General features: G+C 43.7%; 1 protein-coding gene across 5 annotated transcripts in view; it reads left to right on the top strand.

The window, feature by feature from the left end:
- The window catches only part of EFNA5 (ephrin A5), a 288894-nt gene that overhangs the window by 102268 nt on the left and 163640 nt on the right, over window positions 1-22986 (top strand). The window contains exons 2-4 of one of the 5 annotated variants that reach the window (XM_081505335.1): window positions 2904-2957; window positions 10283-10331; window positions 12284-12409. The exons of 2 other annotated variants lie outside the window; for them this stretch is intronic. In XM_081505335.1, the coding sequence (XP_081361461.1) occupies window positions 12390-12409 (20 nt within the window). In that variant the 5' untranslated portion in view covers window positions 2904-2957; window positions 10283-10331; window positions 12284-12389. Of the gene's footprint in view, window positions 1-2884; window positions 2958-10282; window positions 10332-12283; window positions 12410-22986 lie in introns of all 5 variants that reach the window. 2 more of the 5 variants (XM_081505336.1, XM_081505334.1) reach the window with 2 other exon arrangements.

Here is a 22986-nt window from a genome sequence, read left to right as displayed (position 1 = left end):
TTTGATGTCATCCCCTTATTTTGCGATATGCAGAACTTTAATCATTTAGCCACTAAATTATAAGAAAATCTATCCCCCCTTTCACACTTAGGAAAGAATGTGATAGAGGAAAAGTTCCCTTGAGGTTTTCTGTGTTGACTATACCTAGTATTATTCAGCATCCATAAGTTGAAAAAAATGTTTCTAAATGGATACAAATTATATATTAGATGCAGCAAGTTTTCTTATAAAATGATGAAACATAGTATAGCCATTGGGTAATGTGATTGAGTTAAATTCATACATGCAGGTATCATTTTCCAGAAAAACATTAAAAATTAAAAGTTGAATTCCTGTGAAAATATTAATAAGAATTACCCCAGTATTGATTCTGAGTGGCTCCAAATCTGGATTTGATATAAACGTAATTTATGTAAATATAAACAGATGAAATATGAGAAGTCCAAATATTAATATAAAAACAAAATGAAAACTTGGCATTTAAGTCACATAACATAGCAATGCGTACTCCTTTCCTGACTCTATCTTGATAAAATTGAAAGTTACCCATAAAAATACTACTTTTTGGTCTTTCGGTTCATATTTTTTGTTCCCAGTGTGGTTTCAGTTTCATATTGTGTTTATTTTTCTTCATTCTCTTCGTCCTCACCCTGAAACCACAGAAGGTTTTCAGTGGAATGGAGAGTATTGTATCACACTTCCTGGTTGGTGCCAATTAGTTCCAGTGTGGACTTTCTCTGCGGCTTTCTGTTGGAATGGTAGCATATTGTTAGTCTTCACGTTTGCCAGAACAGTTCCAGTGTTCCATCTTCTAGCACCGAATCCCTGGAAAGGTCACGTACCATTTAACTACCGGCCAAGCACACACGCTGAGGGCTGTGTGGTTTCTTGGGAAGAAGACTAAGAGTAGGAGATTTGGAGCTTTTCATCTTCCGTCCTTATGACCAACTTTATGGCACCCCGCCAGCTGAAAGCTTCCTGAATCAGTGAGTGACAGTAAATTAACGCTAGACTTTTATTATCACGTATCCTTAGCACATTAATCACCCTAAACCTGAAAAAGAACCCTGGAGAAAACCAGAAGGGGACTAAGGATCACGGGGAAAGGCCCCACGTGCCGGGGTCATTGCTTATTGGAACTTTTAGGAGGCTTACGTTGGATTGTTGCCTGGTGAAAGGTATCCGATCAGAAAACTAATCAAAGCACGTGAGAGGATCCAGCTGTGATTGTAACCATCTTGTCTTCCATAGTGTGACATTTGACAAACATTCGCTGGGTTGCTGCAGTATGAGTTCAGTGCTTTTGGGATAACAACGCAGTTGATGTCCTAATAATGGGAATGGGGCAAGTAGATCATCACTCATTAATAGCAGAACTGATGTAACTAAAACCATCAAGTATATAGCACATGGTATTAGGTTTTGTTGTTGTTGTTTTTTTTTAAAGGGAAAGAAGTCCTTTGTGATGGGGGAGATCAACAAGAATTTGTGAGCAGAGGTTGGTAGAGTCTTTGAAATGCAGAACTGAGGAGGGGGAGGTTAGGAGCCAAGACAGAGACTAGAAGGTCTGCCTTTAAGAGTAATTTGTCAGGCCACTTTGCCTGGAGCATCTTCCAGAAAATAATTTATACAGGCCTCTTGGGTAAATTGGGCTTCCCTTGTGGCTCAGCGGGTAAAGAATTTGCCTGCAGTGCGGGAGACCTGGGTTCAATTCCTGGGTTGGGAAGATCCCCTGGAGAAGGGAAAGGCTACCCACTCCAGTATTCTGGCCTGGAGAATTCCATGGACTTTATAGCCCATGGGGTCGCGAAGAGTCGGACACGACTGACCGACTTTCACTTTTTCACATACTTGGGTAAATAGACCCAGCTGCTCAAGGCTAGGAAGAAGCATATCCTGCAAAGTATCTCTCTCCTACCCAGAATGGGCCTCCCAATCCCTTACCCCCCGACCCTCTCTCCTCTGGAGCACTGTGGTTGGGAGACCCGGACTGGGGCATGGTGGACATCCACAGCAGCCCATCGAGGAGGTCCTCCAACAGCAACCTGAGCCATCATTTGTGTCAGGAATGTCGTTGGGAGCCCTGAAGACCTGCGAGCAGTTTTGTGATGTTTCAAGAATGGTGCTTTAGGGAAGAGCCGTCTTGTCGGGAGAGATCGGATGTAACAAGATCAGTTCGGAGGCTGCCGCAGTAGTGCAAGGAGGAGGGTGTGGGTTTGGATACAAGTAGACTGCGGGCAAGGAGAAGAGGGCAGGTGTCCCGTGACTTGGAGGAGAAGGCATCTGGCCACAGGAGGGAAGCAGAGGGAGCAGATGGTGACGTCCATCTTCTAAGGCTGGACAGGGGAGGGAGGTGTTTGGAAAAAATCAGACTTGACTTCAGATAGGGAGCTGGGGGTGAGGTGTTATTGTGGAACTATTCAAAAATAGAAAATAAGAGTGATCCATCTTTAAAAGATTTTATCATCGAAGAGGATGAACTGTTCATGAAGCTCCATTTTCCCAAAGAAGGTGGAACCTGTTTTTTTCACAGAGTTGGGTTCATCTTTAAGAAAACATTTGCACCCATCTCATGACATCATTGGACGGTTGTAGAGCCAGAGGGCGATTAGTTTCACATCCCACTGACTTTCATGTCGGTTTGTGAATCCACTGAAAATGAGGCCTTTCCCCTCACATTTTACAACACAAACAGTCAGCCCAGTAATTTAATGCTGGTTCTTCCAATATAAATATTCCACTATGAGTATAATTTCCCATTATTACCGCAAGAAATTTATCTAGATGCTAAGAATAATTCGGCTTTATAAGGTCATATACCAGTATATTCTTTCCAAACTAAAACATAAAAAATGAAGCTCTTTTTTAAAATTTCTTACACTAGATGTAAAATTTCTTGATAGACGAGTCAGTCTTCCGCACAGCGTGTACTCAACAAAGGCTGTTACCGCGGTCAGGTGAGTCTACTATGGATTTGGAAATGTTAATAGTTTTATATATATATACATATTCATGCTCATTTACTTCCTACAGAATCCATTCATTACTTTAAGTCTCATTCCAGTGTTTTATAAGCCATCGGGCAGGGTAGAATATACTAATTATGCATGCATGCTAAGTCACTCAGTCGTGTCCGACTCTTTGTGACCCTGTGGGCTGTAGCCCACCAGGCTCCTCTGTCCATGGGATTCTCCAGGCAAGAATACTGGAGTGGGTTGCCATTTCCTTCTCTGATACCAATTTTACTATATTCCAGTTTTTATTTCAAGCCAAACTCTAATACGGATATGCGTGTGTGTGTGAGAGAGAGAGAAAGAAACAGGGACGGGGAAAGAAGAGATGAGAGAGACACACAGGGTGGGAGGAAGGAGAGTGATAAATGAAAATCTAAAAAGGCAGGCTTCATTTCACTGGTAGTCATTTGGTAAATTATCCATAATTTATTAGAGCTTGTAAACATTGTGACGAAATTTTTTGCCCTGTCAGTAATGAATTGCTACATCATTAATTTTGCCAAGGGATCAAGACACGACATTGCTGAGCTCTAAGAGAACTCCTCGCCGAGTAGAGGGGGCTCTGAAGCTCCCGTTCGGTTAAGGAAATTCCGCAGCGAGTCCACACAGCTGTCTCCTGACGTGGGGAAACCTTCTCTCACCAGAGGCCAGGCCACAGCTGCCGCGGGGAGCGGGACACACCCACCTGGGCGGGAGGGAGGCTTCTTGGGCCACGCAGCCTTGGTCCTCGGGTTGAGTTCTGCCACCATGCGGGCCCTCAGGTCACAGACGCCTTCATCCTGGAGAGAGGATTGGCGGAGGGCTTAGACTATATATATCTTCACTCACTTCCAAGTATAGTTTGAAGCCACAGATGAAAGAGATACGTCTTTTTAAACCAAGTCAATTGAAATAAAGATTATAAAAGAGGGCAGAAATTTTGGTGAGAATACTTTAGGGGGAATTTAGTAGAAGATTCCAGGATATCTATGTAAGCGTTAAATTTGGCTTTCAGTGTCTTTGTGGCTGCGAGAAAAGAGAGGCCTGATTGTTTGTATAGTTGTCGTTTTCTCATGCCCAAAAGATGTTTGTCATGTGTGTCATGGTCCCACTTATATTAATGGGACCAAGCAGGACAGCAGAGTTTCCACTGAGTTTTGTAAATTGCCTTTTATGGCTATTTCTTATGAATGACCCTCTGAAGATCACGTTCATGCCTTTGAATAGTAACTCAGAGAAGGCATTTCAGCAGGAAAGGTAAGGCAGGTTGCAAATTTCTAGGATGCACTGGTGGCCCAGGTGTGCTGAGTCTGGTTATCTGGCCTGAAAACGTGGTCTGGGGAACCCCAAGGCATGAACAGGAATTGTATCCCTGATAGCGCATGTCTGTCTAATGCTTTACCTGTACGTCACAGGAGTAGTTAATTGACAGCTAAATGCTCATTGGCGTTTAAAGCAGCTATTCCCTGTTGGTTGAAAAAAAGAGTTCAGTCTTTAGAAACCTGATATAGCGGTAGCTCTCCCAGACAGAACTGAAACCCCACCAGGACCCCTAGAGCCTGACCTGCAGGGACACTCGAATTTTATTTTACTTTTTAATTAATTAATTTATTTTAATTGGAGGATAATTACTTTACAGTATTTTGATGGTTTTTGCCATACATCAGCATGAATCAGCCACAGGTGCACAAGGGTGTGGAGAAAAGGGAGCCCTCTTACACTGTTGGTGGGAATGAAAAGCAGTACAGCCGCTATGGAGAACAGTGTGGAGATTCCTTAAAAACCTGGAAATAGAACTGCCATATGACCCAGCAATCCCACTGCTGGGCATACACACCGAGGAAACCAGAATCAAAAGAGACATGTGTATCCCAATGTTCACTGATGCGCTGTTTACAATAGCTAGGACATGGAAGCAACCTAGATGTCCATTGGCAGAAGAATGGATAAGGAAGTTGTGGTACATATACACAGTGGAATATTACCCAGCCATAAAAAAGAACACATTTGAGTCAGTTCTGATGAGGTGGATGAAACTGGGGCCTATTATACAGAGTGAAGTAGTCAGAAAGAGAAACACCAATGCAGTATATTAGCGTATATATATGGAATTTAGAAAGACAGTAACGATGATCCTATATGCAGGGCAGCAAAAGGGACACAGATGTAAAGAACAGACTTTTGCACTATGTGCAGGGATGCTTTTAGCACCTCACCTTTAGGATTCTGACCTCAGGGTGCCTCACACCAGACCCTGTCTAAGCAAAAGGCGCTATAGTGGATGAGGCCTGTCCTTGCCATGTTACATGGAGATAGTTGGGACTGGGGCAAAGAGACCAGCCCAGTTCTAGGCCAACCCCCCCACTGGCAGGAGAAGTCTGATGTTAAAGAGCATTAAGCCCAACACCCGTGTCACCCATCTAGGTAGCAGCGTATGTCTAACTAGAATGTGTAAAAATCAATAGCTCAACTTACATTTGCAGCCAAGAGGTGAGCCCCCTTCAAAACAGCAGGTGAAGATGGCTCAGGTAGCTGAGTGGAAGGAGGGACAGGTGGGTACTGTTAAAAGAGTGAATGTTCGATCAGGGTGCTTTCCTGTATTTGTTTTACATAAAGAGCCAAGTTGACCTTCTCTTTATGGGAGGTTCCTGGACTCCCTTTTCACACGTGGAGGGGCTTGGTTTCCTAAACCAAGAAGCGGTTCTCAGAGACCATCTGGGCGTCCTACAGTTCACTTCCATGTGTGACACTACCCAGAGAATCTGATGGAAGCCCCAGACTCCACAGGGAAAGGGCTTCCTTCCACAAGACTGACGCCGGTCCCCCTCCCACCGGCCGCCAGTTATAAGCCTGGGTTGTTGCCTGGACTTCTGACCGCCTGGCTATAAATCAGAGGTCCTTTTGACCCCTTGCTTGGGTTTGATTAGTTTGTTGGAGCAGGTCACAGAACTCAGAGCAACATTTCACTTACCAGATCACTGCTTTGTGATAAGAAGGTGTAGCTCAGGAACAGCCAGATGGGAACGATGCCCAAGGCAGGTACGGGAAGAGGGTGCAGTGCTTCCACGCTTCTCCAAGCGTGCCGTCCTCCGGATCTCCATTGTCACCCCCAGAGGCTCTCTGAGCCCCATCTCTCAGGGCTTTATGGACACTTCATTGCACAGGCTTCTGGTGACGGGGCTCAATCTTCAGCCCCTCCCCTGAAGTCAGCGGGTGGGACTGAGAGCTCCTGCCTTGTAATCACAGGTTGCCTACACTGGCAGCCAGTCCCCGTCCTCAGGGTGGGCCTGTGTGCCAAGATGCTTCAGTCATGCCCGACTCTTTGCCACCCCATGGACTGTAGCCCACCAGGCTCCCCTGTCCATGGGGATTCTCCCCACGGCAAGAACACTGGAGTGGGTTGCCATTTCCTCCTCCAGGGGATCTTCCTGACCCAGGGACCAAACCCAGGTCTCTTACGTCTCCTGCACTGGCAGGTGGGTTCTTTACCACTGGTGCCACCAGGAAGCCCATCCTCAGGAGTGTTCAAAAACTAGCTCGTTCACATAACAAGAGACATCTTTTATCATTCTGGACACCCAGTAAAATCCATGGGTTTGGAGAGGTATGAGCTGGACACCATGGATAAGACCAAATATATATATAAGAAATATACTTTGGACATCTGAATGACCAAATGCATATTTTTCTTACAAATACAGTATTGTACTGCATATTACCTAAAGAGAAGAAGAAATTCCACCAGTTAACTACTTACCTTGTTTAAGGAGTCAGATAACCACTTCTTTTCCCTGTTCCTCTCCACTTTACGTTATTTGAAAAGCTTTGTTTTTAATAACATAGCCCATGACTATATTTTAAGCAGAAATTGAAAATCTTCATATACTGGCTGATAAGCGTTATGTAAAATTTGACGTTGAAAGTAATTCATTCTGTAGGTTTTTAATGTAAAAGTCATCTTTTAAAAATAAACTTTCAGCCTAACATGCTTGCATCTTCAGTATTGGAGCGTTTGAGAAAATAGAGTATGTAGTTTTATATAACTACTCTAATACTCTTAGAATACCAACATGTTTTTACAGTAACAAGTTTGAGATAGGATCCGATGTGAATATATTATCCTCAGAGCAAGTCTGTTTCTTTAGTCGATTTCAGAATACATACTAAGCAAAGCAATATATATGCACAGTTCTTGTTTCAAAGTATATTCGTGTTCTCAGATTTGGGGGCAAAAAGTATGCAGAAAGAAGTATTTTTTTAAAAGCAAATAAACTCCCTACAGGGTAATTGCTCTTCTAGAGACGTCAATATATATTTCACTATTTATCTTTGCGATGTGATATGATTCTATTTTCTTTCAGTCATTTCACTTCCAGCACCAGGATGGCTGCAGGAGGACTCCTCCCAGAGATGTAATGAGTGACCTTTAAACAGCTCTGTTTGAGACCGTATTTTCCTTTAGAGAGAATATAAATATTCTTTGGGTTGTGCATATTTCTTAATACTCTCTGTGTAGCAAAGTGAACTTAAGCATGTGTAATTGTGTCTCTGTTAAATTTAAAGTTACCATCCTGTCATGACTTATAACTGTGGGGGAGACAAATTGAGGGGTTCTTTGGGGAGTGCTCAATACAAATGTCATTATTGCCGAGAAGAGTTCACGCATTCGGTCATATTCTTCCGCCATAAACATGGACCTACCACTGCACTGTGTGTCAAGAGGGTTGCAAGCAAACGAGACATCCTCAAGAATGTATATGTATATATTTTTTCTTTTCAGTGTAATAGCCATAGGGGAGAGAATTAAATGAAGGCTTAAGAAGAAGAGTCACAGTGAATGTCAGAAAATAAATGGCCAGAGAGCAGAAGCCCCTGGGAAGAAGGGCTTTGCGGGAGGTGGGCCTGAGCGCGGCTGCGAAGATGATGAGTGCCTGAGAGCCTCTGGGAGGGGGCAGAGCTGCTCCGGGAGACGGGCTTCCAGCCCCGCTGTGCCCGATTCACTCTCCCAGTGATTTACTAACCCTCTTTCTGTGCCAGTTCCTTCAAACGTCAGATTATGTCTAACATCTCTTCTTGCCACTCTGTCATTTTAGGGCCCACCTGGCTGTAGAATTCTCTTCCTGTCTACTTCCAGTTTTTTTTTGCTTAAACATTGAAGTAAAAAAAGAAAAAAAAACAAACCCTCACATACACTCATTTCCTTTTGTTCCCTTTTGTTTGATTCCGCCCAGATTCTTCAGCTCCATAAATATTTCTCATTTAAATAGTGATTACATCAAGGAAAAGCTATACATTTAAACAAATATGGCTTTCATGCTTGCGTAATAACTGAGTCTAAATCGGCTAATTCTCGTTAATGAAGGGACAAGGAAATAAGCAAAGACATAACTAGGTCAGAGCCTTGGACTATTGTGACTTAACCTTCCTTTGCCCTTATCTGCTAAAGCTTTGGATGGAATATGGACAAAGAGCAATTTAAATCTCTTTCCATTCCTGTTCTTTCCCTTAGAGCAGCTTCACATCTGAATCTCTAATAAAGATGCGGATAATAAAATAGCAGGGAAAGTACAATGGGAATTATATTGACTCTCATAGAAGTGTTGCAGGAGAAATAGATTCTCTTCTCTCAACTCTGTAATAATATAATCATGGTATGATTTCTACTTCGCTAGACTTAGGGCTATTTGGAAATCTTTAATGAATATAATCAGGTAGTAAGCATTTAAAAGTTACTCTTTTCTGAAAGCCAGGAAATTATATGCTCAGTCAGTGGAAAATTCAAAGAAAAAGGAAAAAGAAAAAAAGCAAGCTACATTTTTTTTTTAAACAACATAATACATGTGTCATGATGGAGTCAAGGTGGAAAATGAGACCTGAGTTATAGCTTTTTCTTCGGATCCTGCAGTATAAACTTGGGCGAGTCATTTAATATCTTTGGGGATCCGACTTTTGTGCTGTTGCAAAATAATAATTGCAAGCATTTATATTTACCACACACCAGGCGCTGTTCTAAACTTTTCACATTTGATCGCTTAATCCTTTGACTAACACTGCAGAGTGGGTGCTGTCATCAGATTGCAATTTAATTCTTGCTTTGTCTCACCTAACTTTCCAATTAAGTTACTTGAACCCAAGTCTCTTGGATTATGAATCTCTGCTTGTGAACCACTGTGCTGGACTGCCTTGTTATTTACATCATTTTTATAAGAGGCCAAATATTTCAGTTACTCAGAAAGTGAACATATTTCTAAACATATACAACAGTACCCAAACTGAATATAAAAACCCCTTTGTCTTTAAAGGAACTCTGAGAAAGGTCATGTATTATTTTACTTAATTAGCAAACTATTTCTTATCAGTAATCCAAAGAGGCTTTTTAAAAAGTTCCCATTGTATAGAGGAGAACCCTAGTGCATCCAGAGGAATCATGGGAGAGCGGAGGGGAACCCCACCACTCACCTGGACTTCATTTATTCCTGTGTATGTCAGTTGACAAATACCATCATTTAGAAATGAGGAAGCAAAACTAACCTCGACCACAGAGCTCCTGGCATCACAGAGGCTGAACTCCTGTCAGCTCTCAGCACCAGCTGCCTAATTCCTGAGGTAGCGCTTGGTCCACATTCATGATCAGATGCCTTCCACCTGAACCTTGATCCTTCCCTCTCTCACCCCTTCTTATCTGACATATATTTTCTGGGTACCCACCACATGCAGAGGGCTTCCCAGGCGGCGCTAGTGGTAAAGAACCCACCTGCCAATGCGGGAGACCAGGGTTCGATCCCTGGGTTGGGAAGATCCCTTGGAGGAGGGCATGGCAACCCACTCCAGTGTTCTTGCCTGGAGAATCCCCATGGACAGGGGAGCCTGGCGGGCTGCAGTCCATGGGGTCACAAAGAGTAGGGCACGACTGAGCACACACCACATACAGACACTGTGCTAGAGACTAGGGCCAAAGTGTGACGGGTAACAGACAGGCTACTGCCCTGATGTAACTTACAATTCGCTGAGCAGCTGGGCATTAAAGAAATAATCATCCAAAGGGACATAAAATTCCAGATATGCTGAGAGTAATAAAGGAGACATGTAGGCAGCTGCAGGAGGGGGATTTGGGACAGGAGCCTTGGGGTTTGGGCTCAAGCAGTTCATTTAATTTCTTCCAAAGTGTTCCAACCTTGATATGAACAGTCTCCCACATAGTAGATACTTTAGGACAGATGAACGTGCTGAAGGGATCTGAATAAGATCAACATTTTGATCAAAAATGTCTTTCTGTGGCTTTTCTTTAGTGCAATGTGAAGTGGAGGACGAATTGGCTTCATGAGGACCTTGGTTCAGGTAACTTCTTGCCGCAGACCAGTGGGATTTGAGACATTGATTTAAGAAAACTATTGTGGGCCAGGGAACAGTGTTCCAGGCTGAAGGATAGAAAATGGGAATTTTACTTGCCCTCTGTCACCAAACAGCTTGGGTTATTCTTTTTGGTAAAATCTAACAGCACTCTTGTGATGATTAAGAAAGAAGGTGTACGTGTGATAGTTCACACAATTGCCTGCACATAGGACTTACCGACTGAACTCAGTTCTCCTTGTTACCAGTGGGTTTGGCAGGGACCGAGGTGGGTTAGACACTGTGAAGAGTGTGGACCGTCCTGATGGAAACCTGACGTTTAGCCACAAAAAGGGCAGTTTATGATATACCTGAGGCAAAGGGGGACTATTGGGTTGACTTACCAAAAATAGGTGGTAAGTGACATAGGGGTTCAGGAGGGGATATTCTAGAGGGGCTTCAAGGTACTGGGGAAGGGAGAGCATAGGTGTGTCCAGCAGCATAGACTAGGTTGTCCAGCTTCCTGGAAGGCCCGGTTCTCACAGGCGAGGATCGACCCGTGAGCTGAATAGTGACCGGTCAGAGGGGCCAGCCGTTTCACCCGGTGCCCCAAAGGGAGCTGTCCTCCTCCTCAGCCTCCTGGAGGGAAGATGAGAAAGTTCTAGAATGCTATTTTTACTCGACATCCTCAGAATGGAGCTTCGCACTAGTCAGTATCCTGTAAAGAAATTCTTTTCCATCATGTTTAGCTTGAGATTGAATGACCAGCTGTAGTAAAATCGGATGGGCCGGGTTCCTCCCATTATGGAAGAATGTGTGTCTCTTACATCTAACTTGAAGCTCTTAGCCATTCTTGGCATTCCTGTCTTCTGTCTCAGGTTAATTAAACTCATGTTGTGGTCAGCATTTACTTTTTGTGGCAGAATCTTAAGCATTCAGTTTCAGACACTAGATAAGGCATAAAGGGGTGGAAATTCAAATCAATGACTCTAAGTCTCAATTGTAGAATAAAACAATGCTGAATCTAAATATGTCAAAAAAGCCTTCCCCCTTCTATATGCAAAATAAACATAACAACAGACACCAATGCAAGAAGAAAACCTTGAACCTGGGTAGCTGCACAAATAGGATTAGAAAGCTGCACGCTGACTGACCAAACAGATTAATGGGCAATGTGTCTCTGGCTAGCTTGAGTTTCTGAAGGTGCTCCAGAGCAGGAGAAGAAAGCTGCCTGTCCGGTAACCTGATCTGAGAATCCCAGCCATCTGTGAACTGGTGTGTGGGCTCATAAGCCAAGAGTTTCGCCAAGGCTCGACATGTTCTAAGCTGCATTTTACCGTCTACATCTGACCCTGCAGGGGGCTTGAGACCCAGGATCCTGAGCCGAGCGGGAGGTGGGGAAGCCAGGCAGGACACAGGATCCAGAGGGTGACCCAGCCCCAGCTCCAGACTGAGCCGGGTGTCTCCCAGTTGTTCAGAAATAAGGCAGCTGCTCACACACAGCTGCTCGGCAGACAGCATGGCGACCCCAAGGCCTCCCGGCTGCCAGGAGCTGCTGTTGTGGAATCTGGTAGCGAGTGTGCCTCTAAAAGGTGTGCAGAGCGTGTGTGGATCTGGGCCCTGACACACGGCAGCCCACTGATCCTGCTCACCAGACAGAGCCTTCTGAGGCTCAGCGTTCCCGTTTGCAGAGTGTGCCTAGTTCATAAAGTTGTTGGCATTAAAATGCCTCTCCCAGTAGTTGACACATGATAATCGGTGGGTAGAATCGAAGGATTAAACCGAGGACTCTTTTGCTCATCACTGACATTTTTTTCTTTGCCTATCAAGTTCGTTGCTTACCACCACCCTTTTTTAGGAAATGATTATAATTGTTTCCCTCTCTTTCACTTCATGTTTCTCTGAGGATAAATAGAGAAAGCTCACAATTACTTACCATTAGTATGTTTTTGTTTTATTAGGATCTTACATGTATTATGCAAATATTCATTGTTCCCATGTCAGTGACGTAGAGAAATCGGTACTGCTTCCTTTATTTTGGGTACAAGATTCAACTGGGACATCAAAATGGGAGGATTCTTAAGAAGGTACTCAAAGCTTTAATTATTTTTCTTTCTAGTACAAATGAGGTGCGTGCTTTTAATATACATCTGTTTATATTCTAGAGTAATTAATTTCTCCCTTTTGTAATTTGTTAGCCTTGAAATATTTTATAGGAGAAAAAAATAAAATGCCTCGGTAAATGAACTGTTACTGTCAGTACAATTTCAATAACAGCACTAGCAAATTATAGGGTGATCAGCCAGCTTTCTGGACTTCAATTGCAGCTTGCCTTTTCTTTGAAATAACTCTTTATTATGCCTACAGAATTTATCATGAAATATTCTACTTTTAAAGGAATTAGTTCTGAGCTCTTTAAAGTATTAATTTCCTTTCCTAAATTACCATAAAAAGACATTTTTACACCCCAGATAAAAAAGTAATCACAAAACAACTGCAAAGATAGAAAATGATGTGAGGAAGACCCTACTAGGTGTAGTTTCTTTTTTTTTTTTAATTAAAAAAAAAGTATTTAAATACTTTTTCACTGATTTTATAAAGAATTAATCCCACAGAATGATTTAACGTATGTATCATTTGGGGGGAAAAAACCTTTCCATAATCAATAGTCTTCATTTAGTAGAGGAAATATCATAAAGGAAATCAACTTCTTATCTCTATTCATCTATTTAGTGAAATCTATAGAATTCCCATTGGATGTTGAAGATGATGCATTAATGTCAGTGGCAATGGCCACAAAGTATAGTATCCCGCCAGATAATTGCTCTGTCTCTGGGAGAAGGCAGTCTGTGTTTAGGCCGACAGGAGGTTCTGTTCACGGTCAAGGTCTCCCCTGAAAGTTAAAGTGACTGTCCCTCAGAGAGGCGTGGAATGGAGGTGGCTTCTCCCCTTCAGGGATACACATCTCACGGGTGGGGTACCTCCCCTGGGGTCACTGTGGCCTTGCCCTGTGAGTGGATGACTCTCGCCAGGTTTTCTGAGCAGGGGCTTGGCCAGTGTGGACAAGACAGCTCCTGGATCCTACCTTTCCCCTCCCTATGTCACAGACTCTTCTTTCTAAGGTGGTAGCAGGGCTTCCAGTGACGGCAGAGAGGTCACTTAGTGCTACCCCGGTCCTTGGGGCCCCCGCCAGCTCACAACTGAATAGGGTCCCTGGGGAAGCCCAGCAAATACCTGAATTTCCAGGGGATTTGGTTGAATTGGATCCGTGGCAATTTTTTTCCTTTCTTCATCACTCTTTATTGGTATGTTTATGTTGCCTCATGGTCAGAATTTCTTCTCTGGAGGGAAATTTATATGTAAAACCTAACTCTTTAGAAGGGAGATATAATAATAAAATAACCTTGACATATTTTATAGCAAAAAAAAAAAATGCCTCAGTAAATGAACTTTTATTGTCTGTACCACTTCAAAAATAGTGCTAACAAATTATAGAGTGATCAGCCTTGTTTGTCTCTTGGCAGTTTACAAAGTGTCCTCACACACATAGTCTCAAACCGATAGAGGTAAATTACTATCGTCCCTTTGTTGCAGAAAGTGTTGTTCAAAGTGGCAGAGTCAGGGACTGGACCCAGAAATCCGTTTCCATGACATGGGCAGGCTTTTCCACTTCATCTGTTGACAGCTGTCTGAAATGTGTGGTGCGCATGGACAACATTAAAATGTACTCTTTTCTAGATTTGTAAAAATCTGTACCCCCTTGGTTTTTGTAAAATAGAGAGCTGCATGCATATAGATAGAGTTCTGTGATGAGGTGATGCCCATTTGTGTAAATGGTTGTTAGAACGATGTAATTTGAGTTATTGACCTTTTCGATAATGCGTTGCTCTAAGTAGACATTGATATTGTTTCATTGATGGAACACTGAGGTTCACACAGACTTTGGAGCCAGCAGTCACAGCCGTAATCACAGTCGATCACATCCCCGCTTCCTTCTCTCTCGTGAGCTACTTAACCTTTCTCTGCCTCAGTTTCCTCACCTGTAAAATGGAGATGATAATAGTACCTTCCTCGTGGGTTGCTTGAGGATCAAACAATTGCATACATGCCTAGAACCCTGTCTAGCTCATAATCAGCCTGCAGTTAGTATCAGCAGTTATTAGCATTGTCTCAGTATCGTTACTGTTGTAATCATTTCCCCTTACTTCTGTTTTTGTCATGACCGTAAAATGTAGTATGTGGTGGGCTCTTAGACATCCTTTCTCTTTTCCCAGCAGAAGTTACCAGAGACCAGGAGCATACTGGGCTTGTCCTGCAGTGTTTTGGCCACAGTGAGTGGCCAGGATTGCATACTTCTGCCAGAGTCAGAGATTTTGAGGTTTTTTAAAGTCATTTTTTATAGTATATGTATTTGGAAATTTTGAAAAAAGTTTGGATGACGATAGAAAAAAAAAGAAGATAAAAGAGATTGCCATAAAATATACTCTTAGCTGAGTGCATTCATTGGTTATGGGAAAGAGTAATGGGGATTCTTGTAGCTTTGTAAAGTCTAGCAGGCTCTTTTTTTTTAAAGCTTAACATATTTTGCTTATAGTTCCTTCTCAGAGTTAAAAGAATTATCATATCTTAGGGGAAATTTTAAAATAAATGTTCAGAGACATCACTTCTTCTGATGGCATGGGAGCAAGATGGAATGAATCGATACTGCAGAGAGGCAATGTCCTCCCTGCCTCTTTGATAATCTCGTTTGGTGAGCGTCCTCTTCGGTGGAGAGGAGCGTGGAGATTTGTAGGGAGTTGCTGGAGCAGGTCAGGAGGAGCCTGTCTCTGGACCCCCCCAACCGAGAGTCAAGGCACGTAGGTCTGCCCTAGTCTCTGCAGCTGCTTTAAAGGAGATACCCGCCTCCGCGCTTCGGTTTTCTTGGTACTGCGGAAGATTGTAGTGAGAATCAAATGGGTTACACGTGCAGCTTATTTGAAAATTACAAAGCATCTGAGAGTCAGAAGCGTGTAATGGTTCTGAACAGGAGCTGGCAAACTACACGTTAGGGATTGTCTGTAGCAGAGGCCATGTGGTCCATAAAGCCTGAAATATTTACTCTCTGGCCCTTCCTAAGAAAGCTGGTGGAGCTCTGGTTTGGACTGTGGACTCTAATGCCACTAGCCTGAGCTTGAACCCAGATTTGCCTCCTGTGGAGCGCTTGGGCTGGTGAATTAACGTCTTTATAGTCTCCTTATCTGTAAAATGAAGAAGATGACAGCACCAATGCCATGTATTGCCCAAGACAGCAAAAATGAGTTAATACACATAATTATACATGTAAGAAGCTCTTAGCCTACCCGCTGGCACTTACTAAGTTCTATATAAGATTTACATGATTAAAGCACCTTGCTTATGTAGGGTACCACTGGATTAAAGGACAGTTTTTTTTCTTTTAAGGATTCTTATTGTGTAACATTTGATATTTATGTACTGCTTTTAAAAATTGCTTAATTGACAGTTATGGAAACTAAGTTTCATAGTATCTAGCGGGACTATTGCCTAGAATATTGCAGTGTTTTACCTGGAACAGGAGAACACTGGCCTTATAATTAAGGTACATCATGTACATTTTATTATTTAATCCTCATACCAGTATTGCATGGTATGTGTTTTTCTTCCTATCTGAGAAATGGGGGGAGAAATTAAAGCTCAGAAAGATGAGCCAATTTGCCTAAAATCGGAAGTACATAGTCATTCTCTTCTGCAGCACTACCAAAGGGGTATAAACTCCAGTCTTCTGTGCTTCAGTCCACTCACTGCCTCTCATCCATAGACACGTGAGGAAATTGACAGATGAGTGGTAACGTAGCATCAGTACCATCTCATCCGACCATATTAAAAGAAATATTCTAGATCGAGTTGTTATAATATTTCTGTTAAATAGGTATTTAGCATCTCTGAGAATAGTACTGAGCAGATGTACTGCTTACGCGTGAGGACCAGCAGTTGTGTGACCCATTAGAAGTCAGAGTGCATCTGAAAGCATCTTTGCATTTAGTGGAACCATGTGAGAGCACTCGGCCTGTGAAGAGAGCCGTTTGAGAGTGTTCTCTGCTAACGTCTGTTCTGCTCTAAAACCCGGCAACAAGCGGCCCCCTGTCTGAGCGCAGATTCCCACCCTGAGTGTGTGCGTAAGAGGCCCAAGTCTGAAGCTGCAAGGTAGACACTACAAGGGCTGACTCCGGCTTCCCGAGAGCGGGAGGGAGCAGCCTGGGCCGTCTGCGGCCGACAGAGGCGCTGTTTCTGCCTGAGTCAGGTGCCCCCGGGGCGGTGAGACTCTGGAGAGGGTAGACCGGCTCGGAGAGGGAGGCCGCCTGGTCCTCGGGACGGGAGAGAGGGGCACTGGGTGGCGGCACCCAGGCCTGAGCCACTGCAGGGTTCTGCGGGCCCCCCACCTCGTACCGTCATCGGAGACCTGTCCGGTTTCAGACGGCGTCTGCAAAGGTTCAGGCTAGCACGAGATGCCGGGAGATGCGGTGCTCCCTGCGCTTGAGCACGGAATGTGATCATCCCGGGGCCCAGCTGTTCACAGAGGCCTCAGTCTACTCTTAGGGACCAGATACTCATCTCTCACTTTCCATCTGCCTGAGGAGACTGGAAAGCTGCCACTTATTAGCTCTGTAGCAAATTATGAGCATCTATTTTCTCACCTATAAATGAAGATACTTCTTGCCCTGCTTGTTTTAAAGACCTTGTTGAGGATCAAATGAAATGACGGCTGTCCGACTCAATGGACATGGGTTTGGGTAAACTCCGGGAGCTGGTGATGGACAGGGAGGCCTGGCGTGCCGCGGCCCGTGGGATCGCAAACAGTCGGACACGACTGAGTGACTGAACTGAACTGATATTTAAGTAAATGGATTATGGCATATATTTTTGCCACGACTAATGAGTAGGCGGATTGAGATTGGTGAGGTACCTGTATATTTGAAAGCCTCAGTACTTTTGACCACTTGTTAATTGTTAATCAAAAAGAAAACATTCCTGAAACCATCATGTAAACCAATTAGAGTTTGGGCTTAATTTATTTTAACTCTAAAATGTATCAGGATCATTAGTTTAGGAAACAAGGTTCTTGGCAAACTTTGAATTTTTTACTCCCCTTGAGTTTTACGGAAAAGAAATATCCAGTGTGAAAGGTGTATATGTACAAGTGTATGTATGTGCTTTCCTGCTCAGTGTGTGAATCATGTCATTTTGCTTAATTCAGACACTGAAGAGCTTGGAGATCTTTATCTTGTCTGGATAAAATTTAGATTTTTTTGGCTAGAGATCTCTGCCAAATTCCCCTTTTCGTTGTTGAACTTGGTGGAGTCCTAGTCTTGACACTCAAATTCACTAAAGCCAAGTCTTTTGAAAGACTGCTTCCTCCAGGCAGCAATCCAACAGGTGGTCTCACATTTTGTACATCTGGTCCTAAACAAGGGGCTGATTGAACAGATACCCAGCACTGGTCTCTGGACTTCTGCTAGACATTTCTCCTGCTCACATCTCATATCAGCTGTGCGTCTCAGCACTGGGTTATTTATGTGATGGTGTCTTGTAGTCCATTTTGTAACAGGAATCAAAGCAAGCATTTCTCAGCTTTCAAGCTTTGTCTGTTGATTGTTTCAAAAACTTATACTCCCTACAAAAAATGGTCTGAAGCTGTGTCTGCAACATTCCTCTGTGCTGTTGCCCTTATAAAAATAGCAGTCATCTCATGTTAAGTGTGAGGCAGAATTGTAGGGAGCACTATTTTGATCATTAAGGGTAGTGTTGTGTGTGTGGGAAAAGAGATTGTTTCAGAAGTCCTTTGTTTCATCAAGTTTATGTTGGTTCTAAACTTCAAAGAATTAGGAGAGAATAAATAGCCAGTTTACTCTGCTCTGCCCCAACCAAAATAATGATTCACAGTCTGAGGTTTAACTTTGAGTCTGATTTCAGCTGTGCTAGCTTTATTTCCTCGGGGTGGGTTAGCTTGCGCCTTAGTTTCTCATATTCCTCAAAGTTCAGCCCACTTGATTTTTGTGGCTTTTAGCTCCGACAACCATCACAGAATTTTACAGAGACCTTTTTAGGAACTTGGAGCCAACTACATAAAGCATGAGCCATTTTCTCTGAAATGGAATGTTATTTCAGGGTATGATTTTTGTTTGTTCAAAACATGGTGATTCCATCTAAGTGCTTATTTTAAACTATTTTACCAAAGTTATATCACCATGAAATTTCTTGCAGGGGAGGGAATAGAAAACAATTACACAGTTGCCTGTTGTAATCATTCACAATTAGTATATAGCATCAAAAAGAAAAATAGTGGGCTTTTTTAATGGCTAAAAATCACAGGAGACTTCATATGAATACATAATCCACTTAATGTCTTTTTTAATGTTCTGCAGCCAACTCAACCAAAAATGTCCTGCCAAGGGTAAACGCTAATTCTATATTTATTTGCACAGCATGCCTTGGTTTCATGAGTTAGGCTTATGTTTCTTTGAACAACATCAGTATCTTGCCCTAACTTTGCAAAGTGTAAGCTGAAAACTCTTGCCCCAGAGAGCTTTGTCTTTAGAAGGCTTGGTGAAGCATTCACACCTGTGTCGAAGTTCCAGAAGTTTCTGCCATGGGGAGGAATCAGGGTTGTTACAGAAGAACAGCAGACCCATCCTGCTCCTCCTCTAGAAAGTCGGATCTCTCTGGAAGATGGAGCGTGGATTTCCAGCGCTGGTACCTCTGGGAAAACGCCTGGCTTAAATGACCTTCCTTTCGGGGCCTGGAGGAAGCTGGATCTTCTTCTCTGCTTTTTCTATTGCATTTCAGCTTTCAGCCAGGCCAGTGTGGTATAGTATATCCATGATCTATATGTACACTAGGAGAATGGAGCCACAGTAAGTAATACAAAAAGCTGTTTCTTCTGCGGCTTGATTAAAACCGTCCGCTTGTCGTTGCTTGGTTGTCAGCTTAAGCGTGTCTCTGTGACTTCTTCTCTGCAGCTCACTTCCATCCATCATCGCAGAGAGTGCAGAAGGAGGCATATATGCAGTGCCCTGTGCTTGCTTAGGCCTTAGCAAATATCAATTCATCATCAACTCAGCTTTAAAAGAGACCATTCACTGGCCTGTTAGAACATGACAATTTACCCAGTGTTCCCCTGGTGCTAAAGGAGTCACATGACCGGATCTGAAAACAAAAAGACTCCCACAATATGTTCTTGGAGTTATTAATAAAAATGACTGCTGATTGACAGGAAAGGGATATAGCAGATTTAAGAAGCATGGCCACAGTGTTTTGTTAAAAAAAAAAAATTCATTCCTACATTAGGGGGATGTGTGTGTGTGTGTCTGTGTGTGTGTGTGTGTTATGCACCAGAAAAATCTCCAGCCCAGAGAAGGCATTGATGAGCTGTTTTCTGTCTTCACTAGCTTCCTATTTCATCTCTGTGCCATTGAGCCCTTGTAATCCTGCGATGAATAAATGTAATCAAAGCAATTGGCTGCCTGAGATCTTTTTTAATGCACTGCTTCGGACGCAGTACATATGCCGTGCAAATAAATACAAAATTAGTGTTCCTGTTGGAAGCGTTTGGTGAGAATGAGTGATTTGTCTTGCTTATGAAAGGTGCATACATTTCCACTCATAGCTGTTAATCAGCAGGTGTCTTTCTGCTTCTGGATTCAGAGATGGAATCCATCATCTGTCAGGACAGAAGCAGACGTGCTAGGAGGACCAGATCGACCCGTGAGGCCGGGCCGAGCAGCAGCACCATGCTAAAGGGCGGCCCCGAAAAACCGCGTTATCTTTCGGGCCTGCTGTCTACTAGCCCTTCCTGATGCTGTGGAACAAGAGGGTGGCTGTCTTTTCTACTTTGTTCACTTCTGCACACAGCCACTTTGGGATAGCTTAATAGAAATGGAAAACAACCTCAATATGTCTGTATAGTAAAATCTACGGAAAATCCATTTTTCCAGAGGTCCACTCCCTCCTTCCTCATCACTAACACGTTATTTGATGTTGAGTTTCAATGGAAAACAAAACACTGTTGTCAGGATGGTGGAAGCATTGCTTGCTCTGCTACTGACAAAATTTTCTGGTAGTTCCCCAAAGTCATTTCCACAGGGACAGCATTAGGAGGCGAAAGATACTGTTTTACTTGGAGAAAACGAATGGCTTTCCAGAAGCTGGGCTTCCTTTCAGGCTGTGCAAGAGGCTTGTTGGGGCTGAGATGATTGCAGAGCCATAAAAGGCCCTTCTGGCCAGCAGAACGCCTTGGCGCTTGTGTGCTGTTGAGAATTACTGTTGGCAGCCCGTGAAGGGAAGGGTTGAGCACACGCTGCTGAGGACCTGCGTGTGGGTTTCCAACCACAGTGTCTTAACCCGGGCCTGAAGTAATTAACCATCTCTGGGCCACAGAGTCCTCGAAGGGCGCCTGAGGGGAAAAAGGCATCCTCTTCCTTAATGAATTAACGGATGCCAGTGTGAAGCTGAGCTGGCCGCCTTCAGGAAGCAGGGTCAGGACTGAATCACTAAAACCCAGGTGGGACTGACTTTCTTTACTGCACCTCTGTGGCCTCTGAAAAACAGTTTCATACTGAATGTATCCAACATAGAGAGTGAAGTTGCTCAGTTGTGTCCGATGCTTTACAATCCCATGGACTGTAGCCTACCAGGCTCCTCTGTCCATGGAATTTTCCAGACAAGAGTATTGGAGTGGGTTACCATTTCCTTTTCCAGGGGATCTTCCCGACCCAGGGATCGAACCCAGGTCTCCCTCATTGCAGGCAGACGCTTCACCTTCTGAGCCACCAGGGAAGCCCATCCAACATAGAAGACATCACAGATACTGAATGTGTTTAAATCATGGCCCATCGCCCCCATATATGCTATATGCCCCCATATAGCATCAATATGCTTTTTGATGCTATATACTAATTGGCACCTGATTTAAGCCAATAATCCTGAACCCACACTAAGGCCTTCAGCCAAGCCCTGATACTGTGACAGGCAGGTGATGTGTGTAAGAGATGTGGCTTTGATGAATTGAGGAAAGTAAAAGTTTCAAAGTGTGACTTCTGTTTCCTCAGTTCGCTGAGACCTGGGCAGGGCTTTAGCAGGTAGAGAAGAACATGTGTTTTCACCTGTCATTCACCTTTTAGAAGTTGTCTGTTACGCTTGTCATCGGTGATTTTTTTTTTTTATGAGTCACATGGCTTCACAGACAGTTTCAAGGATGGGGAGGGGAGAGGTGGACCAAAATAACTAAAATGATTTGCAGACCTGTGCTATGAGGTCAGGTGGTCTTTCAGGGTTTGTTTGTTTATCATGTACCTGATAAAGCTCTTCCTCATTGTATATTTACTTAAATTAAAATCTGCTGGGGATTATGCTAAGCAGCGCTTCCCCAACGGCTCAGTGGGGAAAGAATCTGCCTACAGTGCAGAAGACACAAGCAACATGGGTTCAATCCCTGGGTCAGGAAGATCCCCTGGAGAAGGAAATGGCAGCCCACTCCAGTATTCCTGACGGGGAATCCCATGGATGGAAGAGCCTGGCGGGCTACAGTCCTCAGGGTCGCAGACAGTCGGACACGACTGAACAACTGAGGCAGCTACTCCTTAGGCTAACCATGGGCATCAAGAGGTGAACTCTGTTCTCAGGGAACTCAGGAGAGTGGCAAGTACATTAATAATCACAGTCCTCAGTGGTGGGTGCTCTAACTGAAGAATGTTCCTAAAGCATTGGGTGGGGAGTGGTTTATTCCGTGGGCCCAGCCCCTGAACTGCTCTTACCCCTTCAGATTCTTGAAGTAGGCCCTGAAGATAATGTTTAGCACTTAGAAGGATTCCTTCTTTGCTTTTTTCAAGTGCTTTTGTGTAATTGAAAGTTCAGAGTTTCATATTCATTCACAGAACACAACCTCTCTCGCAGACCAGGTCGTGCCTGGTTTGTGAGCACGTCCCCAGAAGAATACCTCCCTCTCTGCCTGGTTCTCAGGTGCCCGGGGACACAGCTGTCCGATGGCCTGTGCAGGGCCCTCCGAGAGGTGTTCAAAGCAGTTGGGGGGTGAAACGCCGATGCTGTGTCTCCACCATGAGCTGTCAGAGGAGCGGTCTGATTGAACCCCCCCGAGAGCGCTCTAGGAGGGAGATCCTTACTGCCCATTTTCTCTGTTCCCTAAATGATCTTAATTGCTCAGGTAAAGAGGCATCCATTCCAAATCTCCCTCCCACCAGGGGTGATTCCCACGGTAACAAGGTTTAGAGTACCCCAAATGCCAGGACCCCCACAGATATAATACGCTTCCCTCTCAAATACCTGCACTGCCCTGAACTACAGTCTCTTGGACTGTTTGCTGGTTTCCTGCCCGCTTCTGGGGTTTGGGAGCCGGACCTGACTCTCTACCTTTTGGGTGTTGCTTTGAGTTTCAGAATCTCTGGAAGCAACGGAGCGCTTAAGTGGGAGGCGTTTTTAATCCCATTTTAAAAACCTATTGCATGTTAACATATGTAAGTGATAGTCTTACCAAGGATAATATTTAAGATATTAAAGTTATAGTTGTCGTTTACACTGTGGCCTAATGGCTTTTGGAAAGTTGGAAATCAGAAGAAACCAATTTTAATTGTATTTTGGTGTATTCACCGCTTTG

Source organism: Giraffa tippelskirchi, chromosome 6, assembly GCF_054371585.1.
Source record: "Giraffa tippelskirchi isolate mGirTip1 chromosome 6, T2T-mGirTip1v1.2.pri, whole genome shotgun sequence".
Lineage (NCBI taxonomy): Eukaryota > Metazoa > Chordata > Mammalia > Artiodactyla > Giraffidae > Giraffa > Giraffa tippelskirchi.
Note: the sequence above shows the minus strand (reverse complement) of the source record. Positions and strands in the feature narration are given on the sequence as shown.